The sequence below is a fragment of the Heloderma suspectum genome, chromosome 3 (assembly GCF_057233095.1).
Source record: "Heloderma suspectum isolate Gila_16-S chromosome 3, 16-S_ref, whole genome shotgun sequence".
In the NCBI taxonomy this organism is placed as follows: Eukaryota; Metazoa; Chordata; class Lepidosauria; order Squamata; family Helodermatidae; genus Heloderma; species Heloderma suspectum.
The window spans coordinates 5,567,519-5,595,310 of record NC_139460.1 but is presented as its reverse complement, the minus strand read 5'-3'; the positions used below and the strand labels follow the sequence as shown (position 1 = coordinate 5,595,310).

The 27,792-nt window shown below is 50.1% G+C and overlaps 1 protein-coding gene across 5 annotated transcripts; it reads left to right on the top strand.

Moving 5' to 3' along the window:
• Positions 1–63: 63 nt before the first annotated feature.
• PPME1 (protein phosphatase methylesterase 1) lies at positions 64–27,792 on the top strand. 5 transcript variants are annotated; one of them, XM_084842360.1, is made up of 15 exons: positions 64–148; positions 6,601–6,695; positions 8,145–8,236; positions 12,559–12,616; positions 14,853–14,904; positions 17,978–18,132; positions 19,658–19,748; positions 19,991–20,056; positions 20,967–21,090; positions 21,992–22,121; positions 25,032–25,076; positions 25,459–25,533; positions 25,840–25,904; positions 26,346–26,413; positions 27,715–27,792. In XM_084842360.1, coding segments are annotated over exons 1-15 (1,137 nt in total). In that variant the 5' UTR covers positions 64–146; the 3' UTR covers positions 27,734–27,792. The 5 variants fall into 5 exon arrangements, 4 of the variants coding, with proteins under 4 accessions (XP_084698486.1, XP_084698483.1, XP_084698485.1 ...); XM_084842357.1 differs by lacking the exon at positions 64–148 and adding an exon at positions 1,635–1,764 and having other exon boundaries at positions 6,601–6,694; positions 8,144–8,236; XR_014788926.1 differs by lacking the exons at positions 64–148; positions 25,459–25,533 and adding an exon at positions 1,635–1,764 and having other exon boundaries at positions 6,601–6,694; positions 8,144–8,236; positions 25,701–25,904.

Here is a 27,792-nt window from a genome sequence, read left to right as displayed (position 1 = left end):
CGCCACCACAAGACGTAGTGAGGGCCATCAGTTTGGATGGCTTTTAAAGGGGGTTGGGCAAAATCCTGGAGGAAAAGGCTGTCAATGGCTGCTAGTCCTGATGGCTCTGTGCTACTTCCAGTACCAGTATCAGAGACAGTGAGCCTATGTACGCCAGTTGCTGGGGAACATGGGTGGGAGGGCGCTGTCGTGCTCATGTCTAAGCAGCTAAGCTCCGAGGGAACCGGGAAATCTGAGGCAGATGACGTGCTGGTGGGTTCCCAGTGGACAGCTGGCTGGCCACCGTGTGAACAGAATGCCGGACGGGACGGACCCTTGGTCTGATCCAGCGGGGCTCTTCTTATGTTCAAATGCAAATGTCGTCCAACGTTATTATTCCCATGGGGGTGGGGGTGGGGAGAGCAGCGTCTGAACCCTGTAATGTAGATCATGGCAACTGGGGATGCTGGGAGTGGTAGTCCCAACACATCTGGGGGCACCTGATGGCACGGAACACGCCGTTGAAGGGCACACGTGTCATGGAGCTGCCGAGCACAGAAACGCCAAGTCGGATCCCATCGAGCCCCTTCGCCTGGCGGCGGCTGCCCAGGCCCGCTGGAGAAAGGCGGGCGGCCTGTCGCAGCCCTGCCAGGGGCCGAGCCTGGGGCCTCCTGCGGCCAGGCGCCGCGCCTTCCCACCCGGCTTTCCCCCTTTGCTTCACGCTCGCCCCACCCCTTCTCTCCCTGCTGCAGCCTTCCTCAGCCCGGCACCCTCCGGATTTTTGGACTACAGCTCCCAGCACTCCCGACCATCTGCCATGCTGGCTGGGGCTGATGGGAACTGACGTCGCCGCTTTGGGGCACCAGGTTGCGGAGGGCGGCTCGCCTGCGTTCCCAGGGTGCAGCTGTCAGCGTCCCGGGACAGGGATAATCGCGGCGGGCCTCTGCCCCCGGGCGCTCACTCCTGCGCCGGCGTGCACGGGACCGCGCCGCACGTTGCGACCTGCGTAGCTCCGCTCCGCTCCGCTCCCCTCCCCACCCCACCCCACCCCACCCCACCCCACCCACCAGCCCGCGCTCAGCGGAATGCAGACCCGCCAAGTCACTGCACCGAGCCCCCTTCGCTCGCGTGCAGACGTGCTGGGCTTCACGCTCCCTCTCACACCGCGTCTTGAGAATGAAGTCGGGAAACCGCGGGATAGCGCCTACCGCGGCCTTCCCCAACCTGGTGTCCTCCCGCTGTGTTGGGCTACAACTCCCAGCGTCTCCCGGAGACCAACACATCGGGAGGGCGCCAGGCGGGGAAACGCCTAGTGTAACTCTGCACTTTTCCTATCTCTATGGCACCGCGGCCGCTCGCCTCAGCCGTGGCTCAAATCCCTTCGCGTAGGCGGGAGTTGAAGAGGCCTCCATTTCCCATGGTGCTCTTCGAGCGTTTCCTGTCTGCGTCAAAGAGGTAGCTCGTTCGGTGCCTTCCTTCGCCCCTTTCGCTCCAACGGAGAACTCCATTTCCCGTGGTGCCGCGGGGCGGGCGCCGAGCCTTTTCCGGCGAGCGCGCAGTGGCTGCTGGGAGCGGCAGGCCGGCGGCTCCCTCTGCGAGGAGGGCGGGACTCGCTCGCCCCGCCCCGCCCCTTCCTCGCCCCGCCCCTTCCTCGCCCCCTTCTCCCGGCCCGTGTTTCCTCGCCATGTCTGCCCTGGAGAAGCAGCTGCAGCTGGGCCGCCTGCCCCCTCGCCCTCCGGGCCCCGCGGGGGGCAGCGGCCAGGCCCCGCCCAAGATGCGCATGGGGTAGGAAAGGGGGGGGAAGGGGGGAGGGGATGACGTCACGCGGAGGGGGCGAGGAGGGATGACGTCATCCGGAGGGGGTGGGCGGCGCCCAAGGGGTCTCCGGGGGGGGGCTTGAATGGAGAAGGGGGGGCTGGATGGCAGGGGGGTGTCTGGGCTGGGGGGGTCAGGTTGCCCACCGTGGAAATGGGGGGGCTCCTCTGATGCCGTCATTGCTTTGGAGTTGCCCCCCCTCGGGTGGGGAATTACGTTTGTACGCGCGCTTGTGGGTGGGTTCTAACGGGGGGGTAGAGGTGGGGGCCACCTTGGTTAGGGTGTGTGTAAGGGGGGTTCTATCAGGTAGGGGAATGAATGGAGGGAAACTGTGTCACATGGTCTGTGTTTATGTGGGGAGGGGGCTGCTTTCGAAGGATGGTCGTGTTCGAAGCGTCTTCCATATGTCATCATCCTGTTATACAAGCCTTCCCCAGCGGGCACCCTCCGAATGTGCTGGACTCCATGGCCAGCGTGGTGGTGGTGCTGGGAACTGTATTCCAGCACATCTGGAGGGCACCGGGTTGGGGAAGGCTGTGTTATATGCTTACACCAATCCTGCCAGGCAAGGTAGGTCAGTATTGTGTTCCCTTACTGTAGATGGAAATGCTGAGAGAAAGAAATAACTGTAACCTGTCATATTTATGTTTACTGATTTTTAAAAGTACGTATAACTCCCCCCCCCCCCCGAAACTCAAAACTGGCTCATGACAATAAAAACACATACAATAAAACCAAACCTACAAAATGTGTTAAATGATCATAAGAAAATATCAACGTCGTAAAAACCACTCCCAAAATTTCATAAATCAACTAAAACAGCAACTCATAAAAAAGCTAAAGGGAAGGCCCAGAGAAAGGGAACCGGCTGAACATGTTCCTAATGAAGAGAGATACTTTTTTCAGCCGAAAGCTTTCCTAAACAACCAGATTTTGGCAAGACGCTTCAGCTGAAGTCTCAATTGGTGAGTCTCCATTCCTTAGGATTGATGCCAACACCAAAAAGGCCCTGCACTCCCTCTTTGGGTGGCTTGTAAGATTTACTGAGCTAATTTCTGTGAGGTGCTTTGAATGCGCTAAAGCACTCTATAAATGTTGCTCTCCCTCTATTGCAAAGAGAGTCCCTTGCTGAAGGCCACCCAGGAGGGAGTTCAAGTTGAGGCTTGCCTCTGCCACAGGGACTTATTTTCCCAGCCGTACTTTGAAAGGCATAAGCCAAGGGATCCTTCCTGCCGGGTCAAAGTGGGTGAAGAATAGGATATGCCAGGAAAAGGGGTGGGGGCAGAACAATATGATGTATGGCATCTAAAGCACAACAGGGTGTGTGTGCACTTGTATGTGAATGAGAAAGAGAGAGACACACAGTCACACACAGTACAATGGGAGCAGGGATGAGATTTTGCCAGGGCAATGGATGCAGGCTGGTTGGAGGCACGTCTGAAGGGATGACGTGTGTCACTTTGAAGAAGAAGGGACGTGGAGCTGCACCCCCTTTCCTCATGGAAAAAACTTGGCAAGGAGGTGGGCGTCTGGTAGTTTACGGAGAGGAGCGCAATGAGTGCCTGGAGGGTGATTTGCGAATGGGAGCCCTGAAGGAAACATGCTATGCATGGAGATGTGAGCACAGGAGAGGCAGGGTGGGGTGGGGATCTCTCAGGGAGGGGCTGTAGCTCTGCACTAGACCACATGCTTCACGGGCAGAAGGTCCCCATTTCAATCCCTGGTGTCTCCAGCTAAGATCTCAGGGGACATCTCCATCCAAGATCTTGGTTAGCTCCTGCCAGTCCTACAGCACCTGTAGGATGATAGGAGTTGTAGTCTAACACTTCTGGAGGGTACCAGGTTGGAAATGGCTGCCGTCTGACCGGTAGTCCAGCTTCCTGTACGTTCCCCCGAGTGCCTCTCGTCTGGCCGAGTAAGCAGCGTCTTCAAGGGTGGGGCTGCACTCAGCACTAATTATCCAGGGCTTCTGCTTGTGTCGTAAAACTACTGCTTGAGGCATGACTCCCTTGTCCAACGTGTTCATTTGATGCTGTGTGGAGAAAAATTAGGCAAGCAGCACAGCTAGTTTCATGGCTGTTTTAGATGAGACTTGCAAATATCTGGCTCTGAGAAGAAGGGATCTCGCCCTGAGGTGTGAAGAATCTTAGCGCTCCTATAGCTCAGCTTTCTCCCAACCTGGTGCCCTCCAGAGGTGTTGGGCTACAACTCCTATCATTCCCCACCCTCCCCGCCCAGATGTATGCTGCCCACCCCTCTGCTTAGGAGAGGCGCTCGCTTTGAGGTGTGTGGCTAGTGCAGGGTGGGCACCCTGTGGCCCTCCAGATGGTATCAGACTCCAGCTTGCATTAGCCCCAGCCAACATAGCCACAGGCCACAACTGGAGGGCCACAAATTCCTCACCCTTGGGTAAATGTAGTGAAATCGTAGCACACAGCTTTAAGCTTCCATGGGTTCAATCCCGGGACGACCTTGGGACTTTTGTGCTGCCATCTGTTATTATTTCTGTTGTCTGATTCAAGCACTGGAATGAACTTTGGGGTACAGCACTCTGTGTTAACTGTTTGTCTAGTAATGTGCAGCATCTGTTTGAGACTGGATCTGTGTTTTTTTGCTGTCTAGAAATGTGTTCATTGGTGTCTTCTGCCTTTAGTCCCTCGTACAGTGGGGTCATCTCCGTTTGATGTGTTGCCTCTCTCCTAGGAGCCCACTGCTTATTCACTGGATACAATGGTTTGTATCCAATGTTCATCCTACTTAGAGTAGACTCATTGAAATGAATGGGAATTAAGTGAGACTGATATTGGATACAACCCAATGTGATGCCAAGAAGGTGGTGAGTGTTTTGTGGGCCTATTGTCAAAGGGTAACCAAGAATGAGCGATGTTAATGGTGGAATAAGGAGCTGGAGTAGCTAAGAGAAGGAGTGGCAGTCTGTGTGGCTGCTGGTTCAAATGTCATCTTGGCCACAAACTCTCTAGGTGGCTTAGGCAAACCTCTTCCTTTCGGCATCAGCTGTTTATTTGAAATATAAGGGTAATAACTGCCCTACCTTTCAGGGCTATTTTAAGAATCACTACTGTAGAGGCAAAGTTTGAAGTGCAGGGACTCATCATGACAGTCCCATAACCACACCCCCAAGGAGAAGCCAAACCTGCAGCCAGTAGCATCAACGAGTTGATCCATAGCATCAACGAGTTTTAGGAGCTTTCATCTGTTAGGAACAGGTCTTCGGTAAAGCTGATGCGTTTTCATTGCCCAGTCAGGACCACAACAACGAACAATATATCACTGCTGGGAAAATTCAGTTCTCTGCAACTATTGTGCAGCTAAGCTCTGAGGGAAACGGGAAATCTGAGGGGGGTGGCAGATGACGTCAGTGTTCCTGCTAATAAAAGAGTGCTGGTACTACACCACTGTGAAGGATCACCGTGATGATGTATGTGGATGCTGCAATAATAATATAAATAAATAAATAAATAAATTTAAAATCCTTATTCTTCTAAATAAAGTTGATTTGTTAGCATGGGGAAAGGATGCTTTGCAAAAGCGAAATGTGCTTGACTCCAAGTACTTGGGGTTGACATTTTGGACAAAGCAAGTTATTTGTAGAACTGTTGGGGAAGAGGCAATACCTTAAGGTGGCCTTCCCCAGCCTTTGCTCTCCAGATGTTTTGGTCAGAAATGCTGGGAGCTATAGTCCATTTGCCATGCTGGTTGAGGCTGATGGGAGTTGTGGTCCTAAAAAAATCTGGAGGGTGCCAGGTTGGGCGAGGCTGCCTTAAGTATACCATCCTGGCAGCGTTAGGGCTCCAAGGGCATTCCAGGAGGCATGCTTGGCATTTTGTCTCCAGCTCAGAATTCTTTGTGCTGAGCTTTGCCGAAACCTGAGCCTATGTTCCTTCCAAAGAATTGGGTGAGCATTTAGTGTCAAGCCTAAATAAAGAGAATTTTAGAAGAGCAAAGCATTTAGAAAATAGATTTGTTGTTTGTGGAAGACCCCAAGACTTTGTGAATAGGCCAGGTCTTTTATAATGTCACTTTAAGTAATCGGTGCATTTGTAGAAACACATGTTGGCCCCAAGGTGGGTTTTAAGGACCATTTTCTGTGTAACAGCAGCCAGTGGTTCTGTTTCTTCGGCAAGTTGAGCACGTCTTCTCAGTGACATTCACACAAGGCATATATGAACGGTAAAGTTCAGTACAGTAAAACAACAGAGTCTTGGTGGTGTCTTAAGAACAGATCTACGGAGGGTTCAGCTTTCATGTATGAGACAACGTGGGCTCTGGCCCACAGAAGTTTCTGCCACAATAAAACCGTTGCCACGAGAGTGTCACTTTGCCCCAGCAATCTAACACAACTACCGCTCTGCAATTTGCCATGCGAAAACAAAGGATTAAATCATGTCTGTTAACAGCAGAACACCATTTGAAAACCAGCAGCAATTTAAAACCAGCGGAAATGAAGGGCCCACTTAAAATCAAGCTTGACTCAGCCCTCCCAACAGTACAAATGTTAAAAGCTTTCCTGGGTAAAAAAAAAAAGGCCGTGCTTTGACTTGTTGGCAAAAGGTATACAGGGATGGAGCCTGGTATACTTCACAGTAGGCACTCCACAGGGGTACAAAACCTGTAATGGGAGGGGCGTCCCTAACTTTCTTCCCCGTTGTTTTTTTGCCTCTGACAAGCACAAGGCTGCTATTCTACCCTGTTTAAAGGAGCTCTCTTGTGTGCACCAAAAGCTGTTTATTCTTAATTTTGTACTAAGACAGATAAAACATTTAAGAATGAACTCTTGCTTTTCAGGCCTGGGAGGAAGCGCGACTATTCCCCAGTCCCATGGAGCCAGTACTTTGAATCTATGGAGGACGTGGTGGTTGAGAGCGACTCTGGCAAGGATATATCCTTTTTCGCATCTTTTGTTTAATCATTCCTGCAATGGGGCTCATAATACAGTGAATTTGTAGGGCTGTGTTTAGGATTCTCTCAAGTCAGTGTATTCTCTGCCGCTGTTGTCCCCCCTGACTGGTAGTGCCTTTCTTAAGGGGTCATGCAGATGAAACTCTCCCCCCCACACACGTTTTTACAAAAATAAAGATTTGGAGGCCGGATACTATAGGCGCTGGCTTGTTTTTAGAAGGGAAATGTCTGTGTTTCCTTGCAGTCAGATATTCCTGTTCATGTGGGATACAGACTTGCAGACTTATTTCTTTTAACGATGCTAACACACGGATGAAAGGATGGGCATTGTAAATTGTACTCTGCATTAGAAGTGCTGCAGAAATGATTACAATGAAAAAGGCTTTTCACATGTAAGGACATTTTGCTCCCCATGTCATAATACTAGAACCCAAAGAGGTCATTCCATGAAACTGATTGGTCGGAGATTCAGGACAGATAAAAGGAAGTCCTTCTTCACACAGCGCACAGTTAAACTATGGGATTCGCTACCACAGGAGGTAGTGACGTCCACCAGTTTGGATGGCTTTAAAAGGGGGTTAGACAAATTCCTGGAGGAGAAGGCTATCAATGGCTACTAGTCCTGATGGCTATGTGCTCCTTGCAGTATCAAAGGTAGTATGCCTCTGTACACCAGTTGCTGGGGAGCATGGGTGTGCGCGCGCGCTGTTGCACTCATGTCCTGCTTGTGGGCTTCTCACTGGGGCAGCTGGTTGGCTGCTGTGTGAACAGAATGCTGGGCTAGCTGGACCCTTGGGCTGATTCAGCCTCACGGCTCTTCTTAGTTCTTAGTCTTCTCCACTCTGAAACTCCCTGTGTGTTGAGATCTGCAAGAGAGTCTGTCCTCTGCATCCCTCCAGAACCACAGATGTGTTTCATGGGAACGTGAAAGGGGGCCCGTCCCAGGGTTTGGAGTTCCCTCTCCCAACTGGCACTCTCTCTACTGGCCTTCCAGCAGTAGCAAAGGCTGTGCTGTTCAAGCAAGCCTTTTCACCTGCTGAGACGATCCCTCTCTCCTGTGCCAACGTATGGCTGTCTCGATCTGTTCCTCTCAGCTTTTTTTTAGCTGGCTGCTGTCTTTACTGGGGTTTTTTTAGTACTTTTTGGATCGCTTCTCGTTAGCCACTTTGGTTTCTTCTTGAAGATAAAGCGGGATATACATTTAAGATTTTAAAACATGTGAACGAATAAGGTGAAACTGAGGGACTGTGAATGGAGGCTTGGCTGGGAAAGATTAGCTCTGGGAGCTCTGGCGCGTCTCATGCTGTGAAGGGCGGGGGGCTGGGTCCTGGCTCAGTGGTAGAGCACATGCTTTTTGCAGGACTGCAATTTGCGTCTGAGCTCAAGCGACTTGTGTGGTGAAGGTTACGACGCCCTTAACTGTTCATACACTTTTCGAATTTACAGGAGTGGCTCTGAGGGCCCCGTCCTGCTCCTCCTACACGGTGGAGGCCATTCTGCTCTCTCCTGGGCTGTATTCACTGTAAGTGAGCTGCTGACAGCATGCTTTTTCTGTTGTCGCTGCTGCTGCTGTTACGTGGAGCCAGGCGGGGCAATAATAGAGGGTTGGGGGCTGCATTGGACTCCTGGAGCCTGCTGGGGGCTGTGCCCCTCCCACTGCAGCTGCGTTCTCAGTGATTCTGCTGGGAAACGGGGAGGGCGCGCCTTGTCTCCCAGCGCGGTTGCACTCCTCCCAGCCTGCCAAACGGGGACCGTGACACGGAGGCAAGAGACCTGGTGGGGGCTGCAAAACTCCACCGGGGGGCTACGTGCAACCTGCGGGCTGTGTGTTTCCCATCCCAGTATACCTCCATCAGCGCGCAGGGTGCTTCACAGAGTGTTAGAGGACAGGCCCTGCCCCAATGGGCTTATAATCTAAAAGGTGACACATGGCAAACCACAGAGGATGGAGAGGGGAGTGGAGGCGGGGGTCAAAGGGGGAAGACACACGCAGTTGCGTGAGCTCAGCCTTTGTAGCAGGCTCAGCTACAGCAGGGCATGGGGACAAGGAGGCTGTGCCAAAGGCTTCACGGAAGGGAGAGAGCCAGGGTCATGCGGGTGTTCTGGGAGGCTGTTCCAAGCCGACATGGCAGCAAGAGAGAAAGGGCAGAGTCGTTTGGATGGAGGAGGAGCTGGGAGGGCAACAGTCACAGGCAAGGGTGTACTGGGATAGTGATACAGTGGAGAGATACAGGTCTGTGTATGCGCGGTAAGGCCACGGAGGGCTTTGAAGATGAGGAAGCAGAGGTTGTGCTGGATCCAGGAGCAGTCGGAGCCAGCGCGGGATTTCAGGAGGGGCGCGTGTGATTAGAGCAGCAAAACTGATAAGTGGTTATGGCAACAAAGCGCTGGATAGATGGGAGGGGACCAAGGTGAGTCGATGGAAGACCAGGGAGGAGAAGAGAAGCAGGGCATGGGCCAGAGGTTTTACCCAGGGGACAGAATAGCAGGGACTGCCTTTTCCAGTGTTGTAAATCTAGTTGCATTCTCAGTGATGGAAGCCAATCAGATATGGAAAACCTCATTTGGAAGGATATCCGCATTTGGCTTGATCACTGCCAAGAAATACGTCATGATGTCAAAGTGTGTTGAGTGACTTGCCCATGCAGTCGCCGCCAGCGCTGGCCCCACGGTGGAAGCGCACGGGGCAGGGCAATGCTGAGCTGCCTGCTGACGACAGACGGTCCCCATCAGCATCTCCAGTTACAACAGGGGTGGCCAGCACTGACCACTGCACCAGGAGATCCATTTTGAAAATAAACCAATTCGCAAACAACTAAATTTGTTGGTTTGAGCAATACAGAGTGGTTTGCTGCCCAATTCAGTTGCAAAATGGCAGTTTTTAATTTTTTAAATTTGATTTGAAAATAATGTTGGGGGCAGCGGTGGCCTCCAGAACTCCAGGTGTTGCCCACCCATGGGTTAGAAGGATATCTGGTGGCAGGACTGGGAAAGAACTTGGGAAGTTGCTGCCTGTCAGAGTAAGGTGGCCTCTGGCTAGCCGAACCCGGCGCCCTCCAGATGTGTTGGACTACAACTCCCAGCCTCCACAGCAGGGATGGCAGGAATTCTAGTCCAACATGTTTGGAAGGCACCCAGGTGGGAAAGGCTGAGCCAAATGGTCTGACTAATTGAAGCACCATGGTATGTATTCTCATCGCCACCTACATTTTACGAATTAGAAGTCCCTGCTGTCTTCGTGTCCCACTTTTGTGAGCTGCTCAGAAGGCAGCTGTTTGACCACTGCCGGAAATGGCATGCTGGACAGGGTGGACTTTGGGACTGACCCAGCAGGGCTGCTCATAATGGTTAAGGCTGCAATTCTGTACCCACTTACCTGGGAATAAGCCCCATTCAACTCAATGGGACGTCTTTCTGGGTAGACACATGTAGGATTGTACTGTAAATGTCTTGCGTAGATTCCATTCACCTGGTTCTCATTGCCTCCTTGGTCATGTTCCTATGGCCACCCCCCACCCCCCAGCAGCAAACCCTGAAAGGAACAGGGGTTGCTGAAATCCTTATGCTCCCGTTTGCTTATTGAGCAGTCATGAGTCGCTCCAGGTATGTCGTTTCCACCAGCAATGTCGAGTGCCTTGCACCTGAGCACGTTAAAGTTTTAAAATCATAACTGCTTCCACAATTGCAGCCTTAGCTGTCAAAACAGCCATTCTCTGTCAGTAACTTCTTGGATGTTCTTCTGTTTTGGAGCCCTTACGCAGGTATTCCCCATCGCTGCTGGAAAAGCTTGTTTTTGCTACCCGGGTGATGGTCCTGGAACAAAAGGCCTATTTTTAAAGTCGCCTTTCAGCATAAATGCCACTTAATCACTGCGATGCCGAAAATAACGTCATTATGCAAATGTTGTTAGGTGGTGGGAACAAATAATGAAGCATGATCTTATTTTCAGCAGTGTGTTTCTTTTCAAAACCTCATTGTGAGTGAGTGTGAGAGTGTGTGTGTGTGTGTGTGTGTGTGACAGAGAGAGAGAATATATCAGCGGAGCTATAAAATTCCCTTTTTTCAGAAAGAACTGGATTGGAGCTGTTCAACATGTCCTGTATTTTTCTGCCCAACTGAGAACAAGATGCCAATTTAGGAGCTTGTGAATGTTTGGCGCCATTAGCATAGGGGTGGGCAACATGTTCCAGATGTTTTGGCCTATAGCCCCTATAATCCCTCACCATTGGCTATGCTGGCTAGGGCTGATGGGAGTTGTAAGCCAAAAATCTGGAGGGCCATAAGTTACTCACCCTGCATTAGCACATCCCTCCCCCCCAATATACACACACAGACATACCATTTCTGTGCATAAGAAGCTCCAAGTCTGTCCTCAAAGTGATGTCTTCGCTGTACTATGTTTAAATGTAATGAGAATCGTGCACTGCAGAAGTTGTCCTGCCTTCTACATGCTGTTAATGCCAAGAATTGAAAGGGGTTTGAATTTTGCAAGGTTGAAGGAGTACTGAAAGAAGGGATGGAATGGTTAGAGTATTGGACTGGGACTCGGGAGATCTGGGTGAAGCTCACCGGGTGACTTTGACCCAGTCACTGACTCTCAGCCTAACCTACCTCACAGGGTTGTTGTGAGGATAAACTGGAGAGGGTGAGGATCATGTACGCCACTTTGAGTTTCTTGGAGGAAAGGCGGGATATAAATATAATAAATAAACTACTGAAACATGTTTGGAGACCACCTTTTTTTTTTTTTACTGTGTAAGCAGCTTTGAGCACTTTTATGTTGAAAAGCAGTATATTGATCTTCCAAATAAATGGGCAATTTTCAGATCAGAGTCCGGATCCAGACTTTTCAGTCTTGTCTTTTACAGGTCACTGATGCAGCCCCAATACCTGGTGACCACACTCTTGACTTTGTCACCACTTAGGTTGGCCTTCCCCAACCCTGCGCCTTTTGGGGATGATGGGTATTCTTCAGCCTGGAGGGCACCACGTTGATGAAGACTGACATACACCATGCTCTTCTTATTCCAGCCCCATGCTCTCCTGTAGTGCTGCATGCTAATACCTTAACACCAGGCCTGTGGGTGTACTGCAGTTCCATAGAGGAGCACAAAATCCCCTACAGAGTGTGGTGTTTCTTGGCTATGGAATTAAATTCTGAAGAACCTCCTTTTGATTTTCTTTCCCCAAAGTTTCTAGCCCCTCTGCTCATGAAGAAATGCTTGTTAGATGCTCTGGGCAAAGTCTGCTGAAATCTCAGAAGGTGGAGGAGATGGGGGTGGACGGCATTGGCCTTCCAGCATAGGCCTTCCAGCAGCCTGGAAGCAGTGCTTGGCTGCCCTTTTATAGCTCCCTGGAGCTAGAAGGGAAAATAAGCCCAGTAGTAAAAGTTGCCATGTTATGCCAAATATGGGGAGAAATGCATAGGTTGCAGAATTCAGTTTTCCTGGTATCTGAAACTGGGACAAAGTAACCCACATTCCACCTCATTTTTCTTTTTTTAAGAGCCCATGACATTCTTCTTCGCCATGCCCCCGCCCCCCGACCCTTGAAAGGCTCTGAACGCCCTCCAAGGGACTTGGCTTCCTCCCAGTCCTGGTACTGTTCTGCCCTCTTCTCTTACTTCATTCATATTCCTTACAGCCTATTCGGCTCTAAGCTTCCTGCCTTTTGCTTGAGCCCTTTTGCTTTCAGCTGATCAAGAGGACCAAAGTGCGCTCTGAATGGTAGCCTCTTCCCCCTCCCCTGGGTGGGTGGGTGGGTGAGAGTGAGTGAGTGAGTGAGAGAGAGAGAGAGAGAGAGAGAGAGACTTGACAAATGGTGTGTTTTTGTCCTTTTTTGCAGTCTGCTATCATTAACCGGGTTCAGTGCAGGATCGTGGCTCTGGATCTGAGAGGGCATGGTAAGTGGGGTTTTTAAACAAGTATTTTCTGTTGCTGGAGACATCTCCCCCCTCCACCCCCACTCTCATCCCTGTTGATCTTAAATATAAATCACAGGGCAGTATCCAACTGATTCATTCCACTGGCACAAATGATGTTGTGCTAGTGGAAACTAGGTTCTGAACTATGCGCAAGAGAATCCAACTAAAGTTACATTTGCGCAAGCGGGTTATTACCTTTCTGTACCGCCCAATAGCTGAAGCCCTCTGGGTGGTTCACAGCAATTAGAACCATAAAATACAGCATGATAAAACATAATCTAAAACTTTAAAAGTTTAAAACTACAGTATAAAATCAAAATACACTGTAGTGGATTCTGCTTGCACAGCCGGTTGTGCGCACGTAATGGGCAACCGCTTGCGCAACAGAAAGATTCAGTGGAGCTCCACTGCACTATTTGAGTTTGTGGAGTGACACTGTTGGATACTGCCCACGGTTCTCTCGGAAGGATTCATTAAAAGACACCATGTCAAGGTGTCTGACCCCACCTACTGTGGCTAAATTATTTTGTTCTACAAATATTTTTCCCCTGCTCTTCAATCACAGGCCCTTTGTGGTGTCTGAGACACAGCAAGTCAAAATGCATTCAAAATTCAATAAAAGAAGCACGCATTAAATCTGCATGGAGAGCAGTAAAGCAAGTCCCAGCAACCGCTCAGTTGGCCAAATGCCTTCCTAAGCAGGAAGGTTCTAAGGGTGAAGCAAGTATTCTCTACAGCTGCCTTTCCCAGCAATGGCCATGCTGGCTGGGGATGATGGGAGTTATACTCACCATGTCTGAAGGGAACCAAGTTGGGGAAAGCTGCTTTACAGGATGCCTCTGTGGGAGAAGGTCGTGCTTCTTACCATCAGAAGCCTTTACTGCAGGGGTGCAGAACCTCAAGCCCAGGGTCCCAATCCAGCCTGCCTGGGTTTGTAATCTGGCCTTCTGAGCTTCTCCAGATAGCCACGCTTCCTTTTCTCCCAGCCACCAATTGGTGGTTTCCCACTTTGGGGCAGCTTTTTCCCCAGTCTAAAAAGTGGCAATGCGTTTCCTAAGTCACCAGCCGTAAGAGCGTTGAGCTAAAATATGCTGGTGTATTGTCCCTATCCCTTTTGCCTTTGGCCCCGCCCACACCTGGACTGCATCCCCCGAGAACTTCTCTGAAATGCAATTCGGCCTTCAGGCTGAAAGAAGTTCTGCACCCCTGCTTTACGGGGAGGAACCACAGCTCAGTGGCAGAGTCCTTGCTGCCAGACCAGAGTAGCCAGTGCGAGGCTAGATGAACACATAGTGCGACTCAGTCTAAGGCTGCTTCCCCTGCTCCTTATCTCTGAAGGTGGCAGCGCCTGGAGCACTGCTTCACAGAGATTTCTAAGCGTGTGTGTGGGGGGGGGCATGCAGAAGGAAACCCTCCCTCTGCCCTGGGCAACGCCAGGCTGAACAGACCATCCAGGGAAGGAGTAGGCAATGTGTGGCCCTCCAGATGTCATTGGACTGCGACTCCCATCAGCCCTAGCCCAGCATAGCCAGTGGTGAGGGGTCATTGGAGTTACAGGCCAGCAACATCTGGAGGGGCACATGGTCCCCATCCCCGATTTAGGGGTTTACAGATCAAAACCAGCACTTTGGATTGGGCCTGGAAACCCCTTAGTAACCGATGTGGAGCTCTCAGCAAAGGTGTCTCATACCCTCCCGAGACCTCTTTAGGAGTCTTCCTGGAGAGTTTGGACCAGCCCCTCATTGAGTGCCATCATTCTGTCTGGAGATGGCCAAGGCATGGATCACAGTGCTCAGGTCACATCAGTTTCCATGGCCGGTCACAGCCAGGGCAGTGATCTTTCGCTGGGGCGCAGGAGATCCAGTCCAAGGCAGTATAGATGATACGGGGCAGGGTGGGCCATGGGTATTGCAGCTTTCATTCTGCTCCAAAGCACTGGTGCAGCCTTTCCCAGTATTAGGGTGCAATCCTATGCACGTTTAGACAGAAGGATGTCCTTGAACTCTATGTAGAGCTATGCTGGCTGGGGAATGCTGGGAGTTGTAGGACTTTCTTCTGTCTAAACAAGCATAGGATTGTGCCCTTAGTTGAGGAATATCCTGCGGGGGGTGGGGGGTGTAGCCATACATTTCAGGCTGCCTGAGAAGTCCTGGTGTGGGTTTGCGTGCCAATTATTGTTCTACATTTGTGCGATTGGATCTGCTTTTCTTTGCAGGTGAGACGAAAGTGAGGAATCCTGAAGATCTCTCTGCAGAAACAATGTCCAAGTATGTCCCTCCACAATACTTGCTTTGTTGTGCTTGGTCTTTCCAACAAGTAAGCCTCTTATACGCAACTCAGTCCTCAATCCACTAGATTTCGATGAGGTTTGAGGGGTGAGTCAGGTGACCCTGAACTGGTCCTTAAGCCCTCCAAATGTTAGAGCTGCCTGTGTGGTAAAGCAGTTGTTGGATCACTTTGTTACAGCTTCCTTTGTATGCTGAAAACTGATCTAGCCATGGGAGATTAGAGGGTTCAGATGTCTCCTTTGCAGCCAACTGTAATTGGGCATGCTAAGGATTAGTTTGTCACTTGTGTGAATAGGCTCCTGTCATTACTTGATGTGTTTAAGGGTCGGGTTCTTGATGCTGTATCTTTGGCTGGTCAGAACCTGCTGTGCTTGTGTCAAGGTGAGAATTTGCCCTGATGGGCTCAGTATATGAGCATATGTTATGTGGCTTTACAACAAAGACTGAACTGTCTTTTCTTCCACCTGTTGGGCTACTTGGGACCAAGGCTTCATGGACTGCAGGGTCTCTCCCCACACCCAAACCCATTTCTCTCTCTGTGATGACTGTTAATGCCCTTTTCGGTGCATTTGTATCTGGTGGAGAGACTCAGCTGGAGGCTGGGAAGGGGGTGGAGGTAGATTGCTGCAGTAGTGTGTGATGGATGAGAGCCCCTCCCCACAAAAAACTGTATATGGAAGTACCGCTGCTTTCCTGTGCTGTAGGAAGTGTTTTTGTGACATGGGAAGCCCTTAGTCCAGTCCTCGCTCTCATCTCAGAACGATTTGCATGAATAGCAACCAACTTGTTTGCCCCTAAGGAAAGGAGGAAAATGCTCTGCTTAAATGCTCTGGAAGCAAAAGGCTGGTGGGCGTGAGCAAGCTGAGGGAACCCACAACCAACCCAGCTACTGTCTAGAAACAGAGTAGTCATTTGGAGAGGCAGGGATATGTTTTCCAAGGTGAGGGGCAAACAAAAACAAACTGTTCAGGGTGGTCTCTAGGCCATGTTTGCATCCACGTTCCTGCTGGGCATCTCGCTAGTCATAGGGTTGGTAATAGTAGCATTTGTAGAGCCTGTGTCAAGAATCCCAAATGTTTTGCATACATAATCCCAGAATCCTTAACCACAGTCCTGTACAGGTTAGGGCAAAATCCAATGCATGTTTAGACAGAAAAAAAGTCCTACATCTCCCAGCATTCCCCAGCCAGCACTGCTGGCTGGAGAATCCTGGGAGATGTAGGATGTTTTCTGTCTAAACATGCATAGGATTGCACCCTTAGAGGAGTTATCCCCATAGTAGAGATGTGGGGCTGAATCTGAGAAAACAGAAACTTGCCTGCCTTGTGAACTTTTGACTCAAGTGAGACTTGGCCGGGGCTCTTTGCAGCTCCCACCCTTAGCCTCCTGGCTATGCCATTGTAAAGTGGTTTCTCTTCTTTTATGGAAACCTCTCAAATGCATGCATTTGTGTATTTAAGCATCTTTGTGGGAGTGTGTGTTCTGGAGGCTTCTCCTCCCCTTTATTAGAACTGAAGTTCATCTAACTAATTTGCTGCCCAGCTACCACAAAAACACACACCACGTGGAGGGTTCTGACATGCAGTGGCACTTCTGAGGAAAGCCCCTTGTCCCAGATAAATTTGGGGAAACTTTTAGAGTGACCTCTGAGGCAGTGTTAGGTGCTTTGGGGCCTGAGTGTGTGCGCACGTGTGTGAAACTGAGTGAGTAACCCCGGCATGTTTCTTGAAATGCTTCTATCTGCCTAAATGGGCTTTCTGGGTTGTGGCTGAGCCCCCTTCACTTATTCTGACAGAGATCTCCCGCCCTGCTATTTCTTCGCCTGTGGGCGAAGGCTGCATATGACTCACTGTGCATTTGTGGATCTGCTGCGTCGGCTCTGTCTGTGTGCTGTACAGGACTTGGAGACTTTAAGCTGGAGGGCCTTGCTCTGGGGTGCTCAGCCCGCCTTGTCTCAACCTCTTAGGAAGGCAGTTGTCTGCCCCTAAAACTACTTCCTTTTGTCCACAATTTACAGCTGGAGTCTCCAGCTTGGCACAGTTGAGGTGTGAAGGTGACCGAGTCCTTCACGTAGGCAGAGATATTGGACTCTTTCCGGGGAGGCCATCTGTGCAACCTGCTCACTTCTCCTCTCGGATCCGCTTTGCCATCCCCAGCAGTTCGCAATGTGTGCGCATGTGCTGAGATCTTGTGGGGATCTCCTATGCAAAGGCTCCCCCCCCCCCCCCCAGTGGCTATGAATGGGAGATTTGCAGAAATGGCCACTGGTAATTGCTATAGGACAGGAAGGCCTGGCGTGCTATGGTCCATGGGGTCACGAAGAGTTGGACATGACTTAACGACTGAACAAACAAATTGCTATAGGCTTTATCCAAACACCCCAGTTCCAGAGACTGGGCAATACTTGAAGTTCTGCCCCAGATAAAAGATGGTCAAGTGCAAAGTCCACCTTCCTGAGCATCACGACTCTTGCACGGGGGTGGAAGGAGATAGTAAGTGCCTATCCTTAAGGCCAGGAAGATTTATTTGTCTGGATTTTTATATATTTATGCTCCACCCTTGCAAAAGCTTTTCCCCAGGTTGGCTCATAACAATGATTGTTATGATTCCAAAATGCCATGTGTGTATACATACAACTTGTACAGAAAAATCATAAAATGTAAAAGCAGCAGATGAAAGCAGCCTAAATCCAATAATCAGGTATTAAAATTCACAGTTAAAGGACCTGGCAGAATAAAAGGATATTTGCTAGCACTGAAATGAGATCGGAATGGACACCAGGGAGGCCTCGTGGGAAGAGCATTCTGGGAACTCTGTACGTGTGCCTAGGCGGCATCTTGCAGAATCTCAGGAGCTGAGTGGGGAGAGGTGGTGCCGAATGTGACTTCCAGGGCAGGGGCCTTCAGACTCCCAGAAGAGGAATGAACTGTTCAAAGCAGTAAATATGCAGAATAAAAGATGCAACACAGGAGAAATTATACAATACATGTATTGACTTGTATATGTAAAGATATAGGAGGAATCGACCAACTTGAGTGCCTTTTGTTTGTAGAGATGTCGGAAACGTGGTAGAAGTGATGTATGGAGACCTCTCCCCGCCCATTATGTTGATTGGGCACAGCATGGGGGGCGCCATTGCAGTGCACACGGCGGCATCCAATCTGGTACCCAGTTTGTTGGGTCTGTGCATGATTGATGTAGTGGAAGGTAAGTCTCAATGTCACTTGGCAGTCGACTCATTTTCTTTTCTCTTTCTCCAGCCTTCCCCAACCTGGCAGATGTGTTAGACTACGACCCTCATCATCCTCAGCCAACAGGGCCATTCTGGCAGGGGATGATAGGGGTTGTAGTCCAACACATCCACAGAGCGCCAGGTTGGGGAAAGTTGTCCTGTGACATTCTGGCCATGTGTCCCTAGGAAGGTGTTTTTAAATCATGCTAACTAGAAGTGTTATGACTTTCTGGGATGGGCGGCTCACAAATTGGATGAATGCTTTTCTCTCAAGATGCATGTCCTGCCTTGCAGACCTGAAAGAGGCACTCGCATTGGCTCGTGAGGCAAAATTTTTAATATCCTACAATAGGAAACTATCATAAAAAACATAACAGCCATAAAAAGTCAATCAAAGCCATAAAGAAGATCAGTGGACAAATGTAATAGCAGCCTAAATGGCCTGTTTTTCATTAGCCTCGTGCAGTTCATATCTGAGCAGTTTTCGAGATGAGCCTGGGTAGTTGCTTAGCTGTTACTTTGTGCTCTCTTTTTACCTGCACTGGAGCTCCAGCACCCATTTAAAACCAATTCGGTGCACTTGCAACCCTCCTACATCAGTGTCAAAGTTGATCACTGAAGGCTATGAGTCTTAATAAAATTCTGTTTTACAATATTCTGTAATTTCTTTACCTGAACCTGCTGTGGGTAACCCATGTTCCAAATCACTTTTGAACGCTTATGAACTGCTATAGTCTAGCACACTTCCCCATCACTTCCAGCTCAGGGTAAATATCCAATCCCTCTTTTGAGCACCTGGTGGTAGGTAGGGATTTGGGGTTCTGCCAAAATTGCAAGTAAAACTGGTGCAGTTCTGTGCATGCTGCTCTTAGTTAATCCAGGGCAAATATTTGAGTATATTTGCAATAGGACAGGATGCAAGAGCTGGGTTTCATGTAATGACAACCCAGAGTATGGGTTGAATCATGGGTTGTTGTTGAATTGTTAGTTGTTATGTGCAAACCTTGCAGTATGGTTTAACTATGGGTTAACCACAAACAAACCAGGAAGAGAACCTATAGTTTGTTGTTGGATTGTGAACTCTGGGTTGTTCATGGTTAACATCCATAGTTAAACAGTAGTGCAAGGTTCACATATAACCCATGATTCAACGACAACTCATACTCAATTCATACTCTGGGTTGTCGTTATGTGTGAACCAGCCCACAGACCAGACGTGTAGATTGGGGTCACTAGAAATGGCTACTCAGCTCCACTTTGTCTTCCACCTGAAGCTAAAGCGTTGTTCATAGGATGATATTTTTCTTCCCAATCATGAGGATGAGGAACTTCTTGGTTAAAAAAAATAGTCAAAGATTGAAGTGAGCAAAGTTGTGTATTCACACCCTTGACTTTTATCTCCATCATGGCTGTGCAGATTTCTACACCCTCTACTTGAAGAGGACTTTTGGGACAGGCTGGTTTGCTTAATGCCAGACCCTCCTTCCTTTTTTTTTATAGGTACAGCCATGGATGCACTGAACAGCATGCAGAATTTCCTTCGGAGTCGCCCCAAGACATTCAAATCACTTGAGAATGCCATTGAGTGGAGGTAACCAGCAACTTTGTGTACCAGAGACTGCATTTGCTGTGGTTCTATGGTGGCATCCACTGTGCTGAAGCTAAACAGATCTGGGTTCTTGTCAGTGTTTAGATGGAAGACTACTTGTAAGCCCTTTTGAGTTCTATGATGGCAGAAAGATGGGACATAAATGTCCTAAATAACTACTGCTGAATTCTGCTCAAAAGGAGAAACCAGTAAATAACTCTGTCTCTCTCTTTCTCGCTCCCCAGTGTGAAAAGTGGACAGATACGAAACCTTGAATCTGCCAGAGTTTCCATGGTTGGCCAAGTCAAACAGTAGGTTTTGTCTTCTAAGCCTGCCTCGCAGCACCCCGCTCTTCTGGTTCTGCACATGGATGTGAAGGAAGGGAGGGAGGGAGGGAGGGAGGACAGCCCATCATGGCCGTTGTGTTCTCATTGGAAGTGACGATCTGGGCTTCGCTTTGCGACTTAGCAATGTGGGCCCAATCCCGGCAGTCAGGCGGAATGGCTTTTCATGGGTTTCATGGCTTTTAACAGCAAGGGGTGGCACGAAAATCCCGTTTGGGTGGACCTGCGCTGTGGTTCTCAGGATCCAAGCCTGTATTTTTAAATTGTGTCTTGCTCCTTAATTTCTGTTGTGTCATCCTGAGTGAGGAGCGAAGGTGAGGAATAAAGAAATGCCTTCTACCACGGTGATGCTGAAACGAAAAAGTTCAGAGAGTTGTGTCAAGTACTGTAGTCCATTTCTAAATAACGGATGGGAAACCGCTGGCCTCCAGGCCTAATCTGGCCTGTGGAGGTTGGAGAGGCCCTTCCCCCTCTGCCAGCAGTAGGGAAAGGCCAGCTTCCTCTGGCACAGAGAGAGGAAACCCCGCTCTTATCTCTGATCAGAGATAGCGGTTGAGGTTTTCTCTCCCAGCAACAGAGGGAGGCTGCCTTTCTCTACTGCTAAGAGGGACTGCATTTTTCTCCAAGCAGAGAAACTCTGCATGGAGAAACTACCCTATGATTGGGAGGAGGGTACAGCCCCTGACATCCTCTGGCCCCTGGGGGGGTGCACTGAAGAGCAAACAGGCCCCTGCGGCTAAACAGTCCCTTACGGCTGCTATGGAACATGCTATTTTTTTTTATTTTCCCTGTCAAGTCTCACGTAGCCCATGACCATTAAGACCGATGTAGAACATCTGAAATGGGAAAGGAATCAGTTTTTTAACATTTTATACAGGTGTGAAGGAGCCGCGAGCCCCAAAGCCATAGTAGAGGGCATTATAGAGGAGGAGGAAGAGGAGGAGGAAGAAGATGAAAATGGAGAGTCTGTGAACAAAAGGAAGAAAGATGATGATGCGGAGGTGAGGAGCCTTTGCTGAGAAGCGTATTACGTTCCTGACGTCCATAGTTTTCATTGTGGTTGAGTGTGTGAGTGGTCTGTGTATCTCTCTAATGTCTGCACCTTTCATGCAGAACCAAACACAAGCTCGTATTAAGATAAGAACATCAGAAGAGCTCTGATGCTGGATCAGACCGGGGGTCCATCCAGTCCAGCATTCTGTTCACACCGTGGCCACACAGCTGCTCCAGCGGAAGCCCACAAGCAGGACAGGAGGACAATAGCACCCTTCAGAGGCATACTGCCTCTGATACTGGAGGAAATTTATATCCCCCATGATGGATCTCGTCCTTGCACAAGGTTGCTGCTTGGACACAGCCTCGTTCCAGTGCATTTGAACTCGTCTGCAGTCCTCAGTTGGTTATCTTTTTGTTAGATTGTTTCAACACCTTCCTGATTGGCTAAAAATGTGCCCTGAATGAGCATTATATTTTTTAATAAGGGTGTGATCCTATGCACATTTAGACAGAAAAATGTCCTGCAACTCCCAGCATCCCCCAGCCAGCATGGTTGGCTGGGGGATGCTGGGAGTTGTAGGACATTTTTCTGTCTTAAACATGCGTCAGATTGCGCCCTAAATTATGTTTAATACAAAGGAGCTTTGTGGGCGTGTGTGTGTGTGTGTGCGCTTCATGACACTCTGAGAAATGTAGTCAGTTCATGTTGAGGCTTTGTGCCATAAAAAAATAACTTCGTGAATTCTGCACTTTTTTCCCCCAAGGCTCTTCCCCTCTTCTGTTTCCTGGGATCCAGCCCAGTATTTCTGTACATGCTTGTGACCGCGGCATCCCAATGATGATGCTTTTCGGTGGCTCTTTTGTGTTGCAGCTGTCGAAACAGGAATCTTTTTTGTCCCCTCGCAGACTAAGAAAGAAGCGGCGTACACGTGGCGGATTGAACTGGCGAAGACGGAGAAGTACTGGGATGGCTGGTTTCGGGGCCTGTCCAACCTCTTCCTCAATTGCCCCGTTCCCAAACTCTTGCTTTTGGCCGGTACGTGGGTTTCTTTTTCTTTCTCCTTGCAGGAGGGAGCTTGTCTCAGCTGCTGTTTGGGTCCGGTTGCCCTGCTTGCCTGTGTCGAGTGGGAATGGAGTTTTACAGATCGATTTCTGAAACTGGGTAGCAGTCACCTTTTTGGTGAGAGGAAAGGGGTTATGTGGGTTCAGTACCAATTGGGATCAGAATAAACAGCTGTAAGGCTGGAAACCAAAATAAAAAAAAGGAACAGCTGCACCAACTGAATTCCCAGTGCATTTCAGCACAGGTCTTTATCAAGGGAAAAACTCGTAGAGACTTTTCTGGAGGATTCCCTCTCCCTTACTTCTTCCCGAGTTTTTCCCATGATAAAACGTGTATTGAAACATGTGGGGGTTCAGTTGGAGCAGCTGTTCCTTTTTTTATTTTGGTTGTGTGGGTCCACCCTTGGAGGGTCATCGGCACAGCCAGTTTCTGTACTGTTGATCCGGCATAGCTTGTACTGAGCTACAACATATGGCTAGGACCCCCAATCCTGAATGGCTCTCCTCTCTGAATCTTGAAGCAGAAAACTTTAAATGTCACATCAGCTGACAGTGGAATAATACACTTCGGCTCCATAGTGCTTATTGCATCATTATCCCACCCTTACTCCCAGGAGCTGGTGGGGTATACTTGGTTCCAGCTTCCTTCCCTCACCCTCTGCCCTCCAAGCAGGCTTGTGAGGTAGGTTGGGCCAGCCTTCCCCAACCTGGTACCCTCCAGATGTTTTGGACTACAGCTCCCAGCATTCCTTACCATTGGCCACGCTGACTGAGGCTATTGGGAGTTGAAGTCCAAAGCATCTGGAGGGCACCAGGCTGGGGAAGGATCTTGGCCAAAGCACAACACACTAGCCATTGGGCCGTGCCGCATACAGTACGGTTCCCAGTGCCACCTGTACAAACACGTTCCATGTGGAAAATGCCAGGCTGAATCCTCAGCACATCCACCTAAAAGACACTCTTCTGCCTGAGACCTCAGAGCTGCTGCCAAGTCTATAATCCTTACAAAATTCCACACTTTTAATTCCCACCTTGCCCCCTCCAGCAGCTTGTGTTATTTCCCTTAAAAGCCGTTTCATAATTGCAGAGCCCTTTGAAAGCCCTTGGCTACGTCAGTGTACTAAAATCTTTTCATACTGACGGGTCCTCTGTGTTTCTGATGAAGCCCTTGGAAAGCACAGGGTGCTGCCAGGCCAGGATAGACTATTTTGTCCCACCTGGTCTGATATTTGTCTACTTGGCCTTGGCAGCAGCTCTGGAGGGCGTCTGGCAAAGACCGCTTTTCCCCATCACCTGCTCCCTGGCTCTTTCTTTTAAACTGGAGATGACGGGGACGGAACCTGGGACTTCTCCATGCAACACAGGGGCTTGACCGCTGAGCTAGGCTCTTCCTGAAAGCAAACTCCCAATCTGTGTTCAGATAAACTGGAACCAAAGGGGGTGGATTGTAGCGCCTGGTAGCCACTTAAAAGCTTAACGCACCCATAAGGGCCTGGGGTGAGGGGACATGGGGCCAATGTATGCAGTTAGCAAAATCAAGTTAGGGCATTTTCCTTGGACTTGACCACATCAGGCTGGAAGTGGGGAGTTGCGCACACTCCCGGAGTTGTTGTTCTTTACACTCCAGCATGTAGAGTAATAGTGGATGTTGCAGAGCAGCCTTCCCCAAACTGGTGCTCTCCGGGTGTTCTGGATTCAATTCCCAGCATTCTTGACCATTGGCCATACTGGCTACGGCTGAGGGGAGTTATAGTCCAAAACCTCTGGGGGGCGCCCAGTTGGGGAAGGCTGTTATAGAGCTAGAAGAAGCACAGGGGTGAAGAGCGTAGGGAAAATCTCTCATTTCCAATTGGAGCTAAGAGATTTTCCCTGCCTGGGGGAAAGGAGACAGCCTGGGGGAGAAGCTGGCCACCTGGAGGTTCCCCATCCCTGGGTTAAGCTAAGAGCAGGGGACTGGCCAAAGGGCACTCAAAGAGATCTGTATCTGAGCAGGGATTTGAACCCAGGTCTTTCTGCTCCTAGTCCGGAATTCTTAGACCGTAATGCGGGCAATAGTGACCAGTAATAGTTCTTCCACCCATAGGGGGGAAAGCCCTATGTTTTGCCCTATATTCATGAATTATTGTGTATCCCCATTTGCATGTTGGCCATCTTGGAAAATGGCAGCTTCAGCATTCATGCAACAGAAAAGGCATGTCTGGCCAGGCTAAATGCTTCTATATTGGTCTGAAACACAGGAACTTCAGGATTCTCTGTACATCTCCATTGGGGGGGGGGGGGGTGTCTGTAGCAGATCTTGGACTATAATGGCTACATCGTGTCTTTCGATACCGGTTGCTGGGGAACGCTAGCAGGAGAGTGCAGTTGCACTTATGTCCTGCCTCTGTTTGGCCACTGTGCAAACAGAATGCTGGACTAGATGTGCCCTTGGTCTGATCCAGCCTGGCGCTGCGTATGATCTTAGTATGCCGGGGAAAGGCGAGGCAGAACCCATCCGCTGGTGGTGCTGGATTTTCTCTAGTGGGGAGCGGGAGGGTGGGTTTGACATGGTAGAGCATCTCCTGGATTTCATGCCATGTGCTTGATGGTCCCCCATTTGATTTTCCTGACTTTTTGTATAAACCGGCACATCTATTCTAATTTGGAGCTCGTCATTAAGTTGAGGGACAGAGAAGAAACATCTGGGCCCTGACAATTCTGTCCCTCTGTTGTCCTCCGTATTTATTACAATAGTAATTCCAGTAAGTTCTTGATGCTTGTCCCCTGCCCCCTCCTAGCCTCTTCCAGGATGCCCAGCAGGTTAAGAAACGGAGACTAACATGTTTTTCCCCCATCTGCCCCTTCTTGTCCTTCCTCTCCCCCCTCCCCACAATCATTGTTTTAGGTGTCGACAGACTGGATAAAGATCTTACCATTGGCCAGATGCAAGGTAAAACATGTTAACATTCTGGGCTGCAGTGGGTTTCTGTGATGATCTTTGGTGTTGCCTGAAGAGGAATATAACACAAGGCCCAAACAGTTGTAATTGCTACCGGGCCTTTCAGCGTTTAATAAATTTAATAATGACCTCCAGCTGATGAGCATTTGGCTTATTTGCTAACGGTCTTTAAATTGTAGGCGGGTGTGTGCTGTGATTCTGCAGAAGTGTAGAAAAGTTGCCTGATGTGTAATGGCTGCAGAGTTCAGCTTCCTGAGTACCTTGTCATCTTTTATATATATCATCCCGGACTCTAAGATCACCCTCAGAGGCCCTCCTGTGGGTGCCCCCACCAAATGAGGTGGGTGGCTACTCAAAAGAGGGCCTTTTCCAGGTGGCACGCCAGCTGTGGAATGCCCTTGCCAGAGAGGCTCGCCCGGCACTGGGGTTGTGGTCTTTTCGGCACCAGGTGAAGACCTCTTAAGTTTTTTAGTCCTTTTTTGTTTTAGCTTTTTAGTTCTTCAGTTTTGTTTTGTGGGTGGGCCTTGACAAAGCCAGCATAAAATCAGATAAATGATTCAAATTTCCCCAAATTGCATAATCGGTATGGGTGGCAGCCGTTGGGTTTCTTTGCAGGCTTTGCCCCTCCCTGTGTGCAGAGTACCCATAGCCCCGCATGCTGCCCGCCAGGCCTCTGTGAGCTGCGGAGTCCAGCAAAAAGTTAGAGCAAAGGATCCTGGGGGGTCACGGCCTGCCCTCTCCCTTCCACCTGCAGGGAAATTCCAGATGCAAGTCCTTCCGCAGTGTGGCCACGCAGTCCACGAGGACGCCCCAGACAAAGTGAGTCGTGGTGGAGCCCTCTTTGTGGGGGAGTCACAAAAGTGGGATTCGCGTGTTGGGATGGTGCAGAGGTGACCTCAGCCACATTCATGTGAACGGTTGCTTCTGTTTAACCAGCTTAATGTACATTTCACTAACAGAAGAGTTACTGGGAGAAGGAAATGCTGAAGGTCATGTTCCCAAACATGGGGGAACATGCTGTGGGCTGGCCTCCCCCACCCTGATGCTCTCCAGATGTGCTGGACCACAACTCCCATCGTTCCCAGCCAGCATGGCCATTTAAAAGGATGGGAGTTGGAGTCTCTAGCGGACACCAGGTTGGGAAAGGCTGTCCTAGTCAGAGGTGAAGCAGGAAATTCTCAGGGCTGTGTGTGTGTGTGTGTGCCTGAGGACGGGGGGGTGTCTCCCTTTAACCTCCGGCGACTTTTCTTTCTCTTCCAGGTTGCTGAAGCAGTTGCAACTTTCTTGATCCGTCACAGGTTTACAGAACCCATCGGTGGATTCCAGTGGTGAGGCTTCTTGGGGAACAGGCCTGGGGTTGGATCCAATCTCGTGTGATCAGACGTTTCTGGGCTGGTGTCAAGAGCAGGCACGGTTGGGCACCTGCTGAGGGCCCGTATCCCAGCAGGGAGCCATTCACGCGAGTCCCCCGGAATTGCTGCTGCTCCTCCTCCTCCACCTCATCACTGCTTCTTCATCTGCCTCTCTGGCCCCGACAACGGTGGTGGTGAGGAAGGGGGAGCAGGAGACACCACGGCCCACTAGCTCCCTGGCTCTCTGCCTGTCCAGCAAGCAGATTTGAGGGGCTGTGCGGGGGGGGGGGGGGGAGAAATCAGTTCTGCCAGAGGCTCCCTCCTGCTGGCGGAACCACACAATTGGATACAACCCCTTGGTGGTCCCCTCTCCAGGTGAGGGGAACCCTCAGTAACTTTGTACATCACTGGGATGGGGGGGCAGTAGGGATAATAAGGGTGGCCAGAGGCAGAGAGGCCCAGATCCATGGGAGATGCGGGGGCTTCCATCTCTCTCTGTCCCACAGCCATGTGCAGCCTGAGCTGCTGCGTATGTCTTGCTGAGCCACCTCTTCAGCTGTCTGGGATGCAGAACCAAATTCCCCAGGGGCCAAATTCTGGTTTGGAGAGAATCTCGGGGGCTGCATCCCAGTGGTGGATGAGGCCAACAGCAATAGGGGGCGGGTCAAAAAATAGCAGAAATACCCAAACTACCAGCACATCTTTGCTGAAAGCTCTTCCTGCCATTAACTGAGCCTTAGAGAGGCATTTCAACCTTCAAGAGTGGGGAAAAATCTGCACAAAAGCTGGGACACTCCCAAACAGTTGGTGGTTGGGGAAAAGGGTCCAGGGGGACATGGCCACCTGGGAAATTTGGACAGGCTGGATTTGATCCCCTGGCCTGAGGTTCTGCCCCCCCCCCCAATCCTGGGTAAACTCTTTCCCTTCCTTCCCCCTTCCACCCCCGTTCCACCCCCCCTGACCTTGTTTACAGTCTCCTGAAAGACAGGATCCTTGGAGCTTCCATAGCAGGGCACGGCCCAGGTGGCTGGGAAAGCCTTGGCACAGCTACTGAGCAATTCTTGCCGGGCTGCTACATGTGAACCATAAGCCACGACTTGGCAAGCCGTGCTCTGTAGCCGACGGCTCCTTTGTCAGCCAGTGACTTTGCTGGTGAGCCGAACCCCGCCTGGCACGTCCAGCGGCTGCCTGCTCTCCCCTGTAACACTGCTGAAAAAGACTTCTGTGGACTGAAAAAAATCTCTCCCCCGCTTTTTTCCCCTTCTCTCCCTCGGCAGTGTTTTTCCCGCTTGTTAATAATCCGACGGTCCTCCAGCACCAACTCCTGTTGTAAATAAAACTGCACCCGAGGCCAC

Bases quoted from the DNA above. Each gene is read 5' to 3' on its own strand.
- PPME1 (XM_084842357.1), top strand. From the start codon at position 1,664: ATGTCTGCCCTGGAGAAGCAGCTGCAGCTGGGCCGCCTGCCCCCTCGC. The intron at 8,237-12,558 runs GTAAGTGAGCTG...CCTTTTTTGCAG, and splicing joins TCTCCTGGGCTGTATTCACT to TCTGCTATCATTAACCGGGT. The intron at 12,617-14,852 runs GTAAGTGGGGTT...TTTTCTTTGCAG, and splicing joins TCTGGATCTGAGAGGGCATG to GTGAGACGAAAGTGAGGAAT.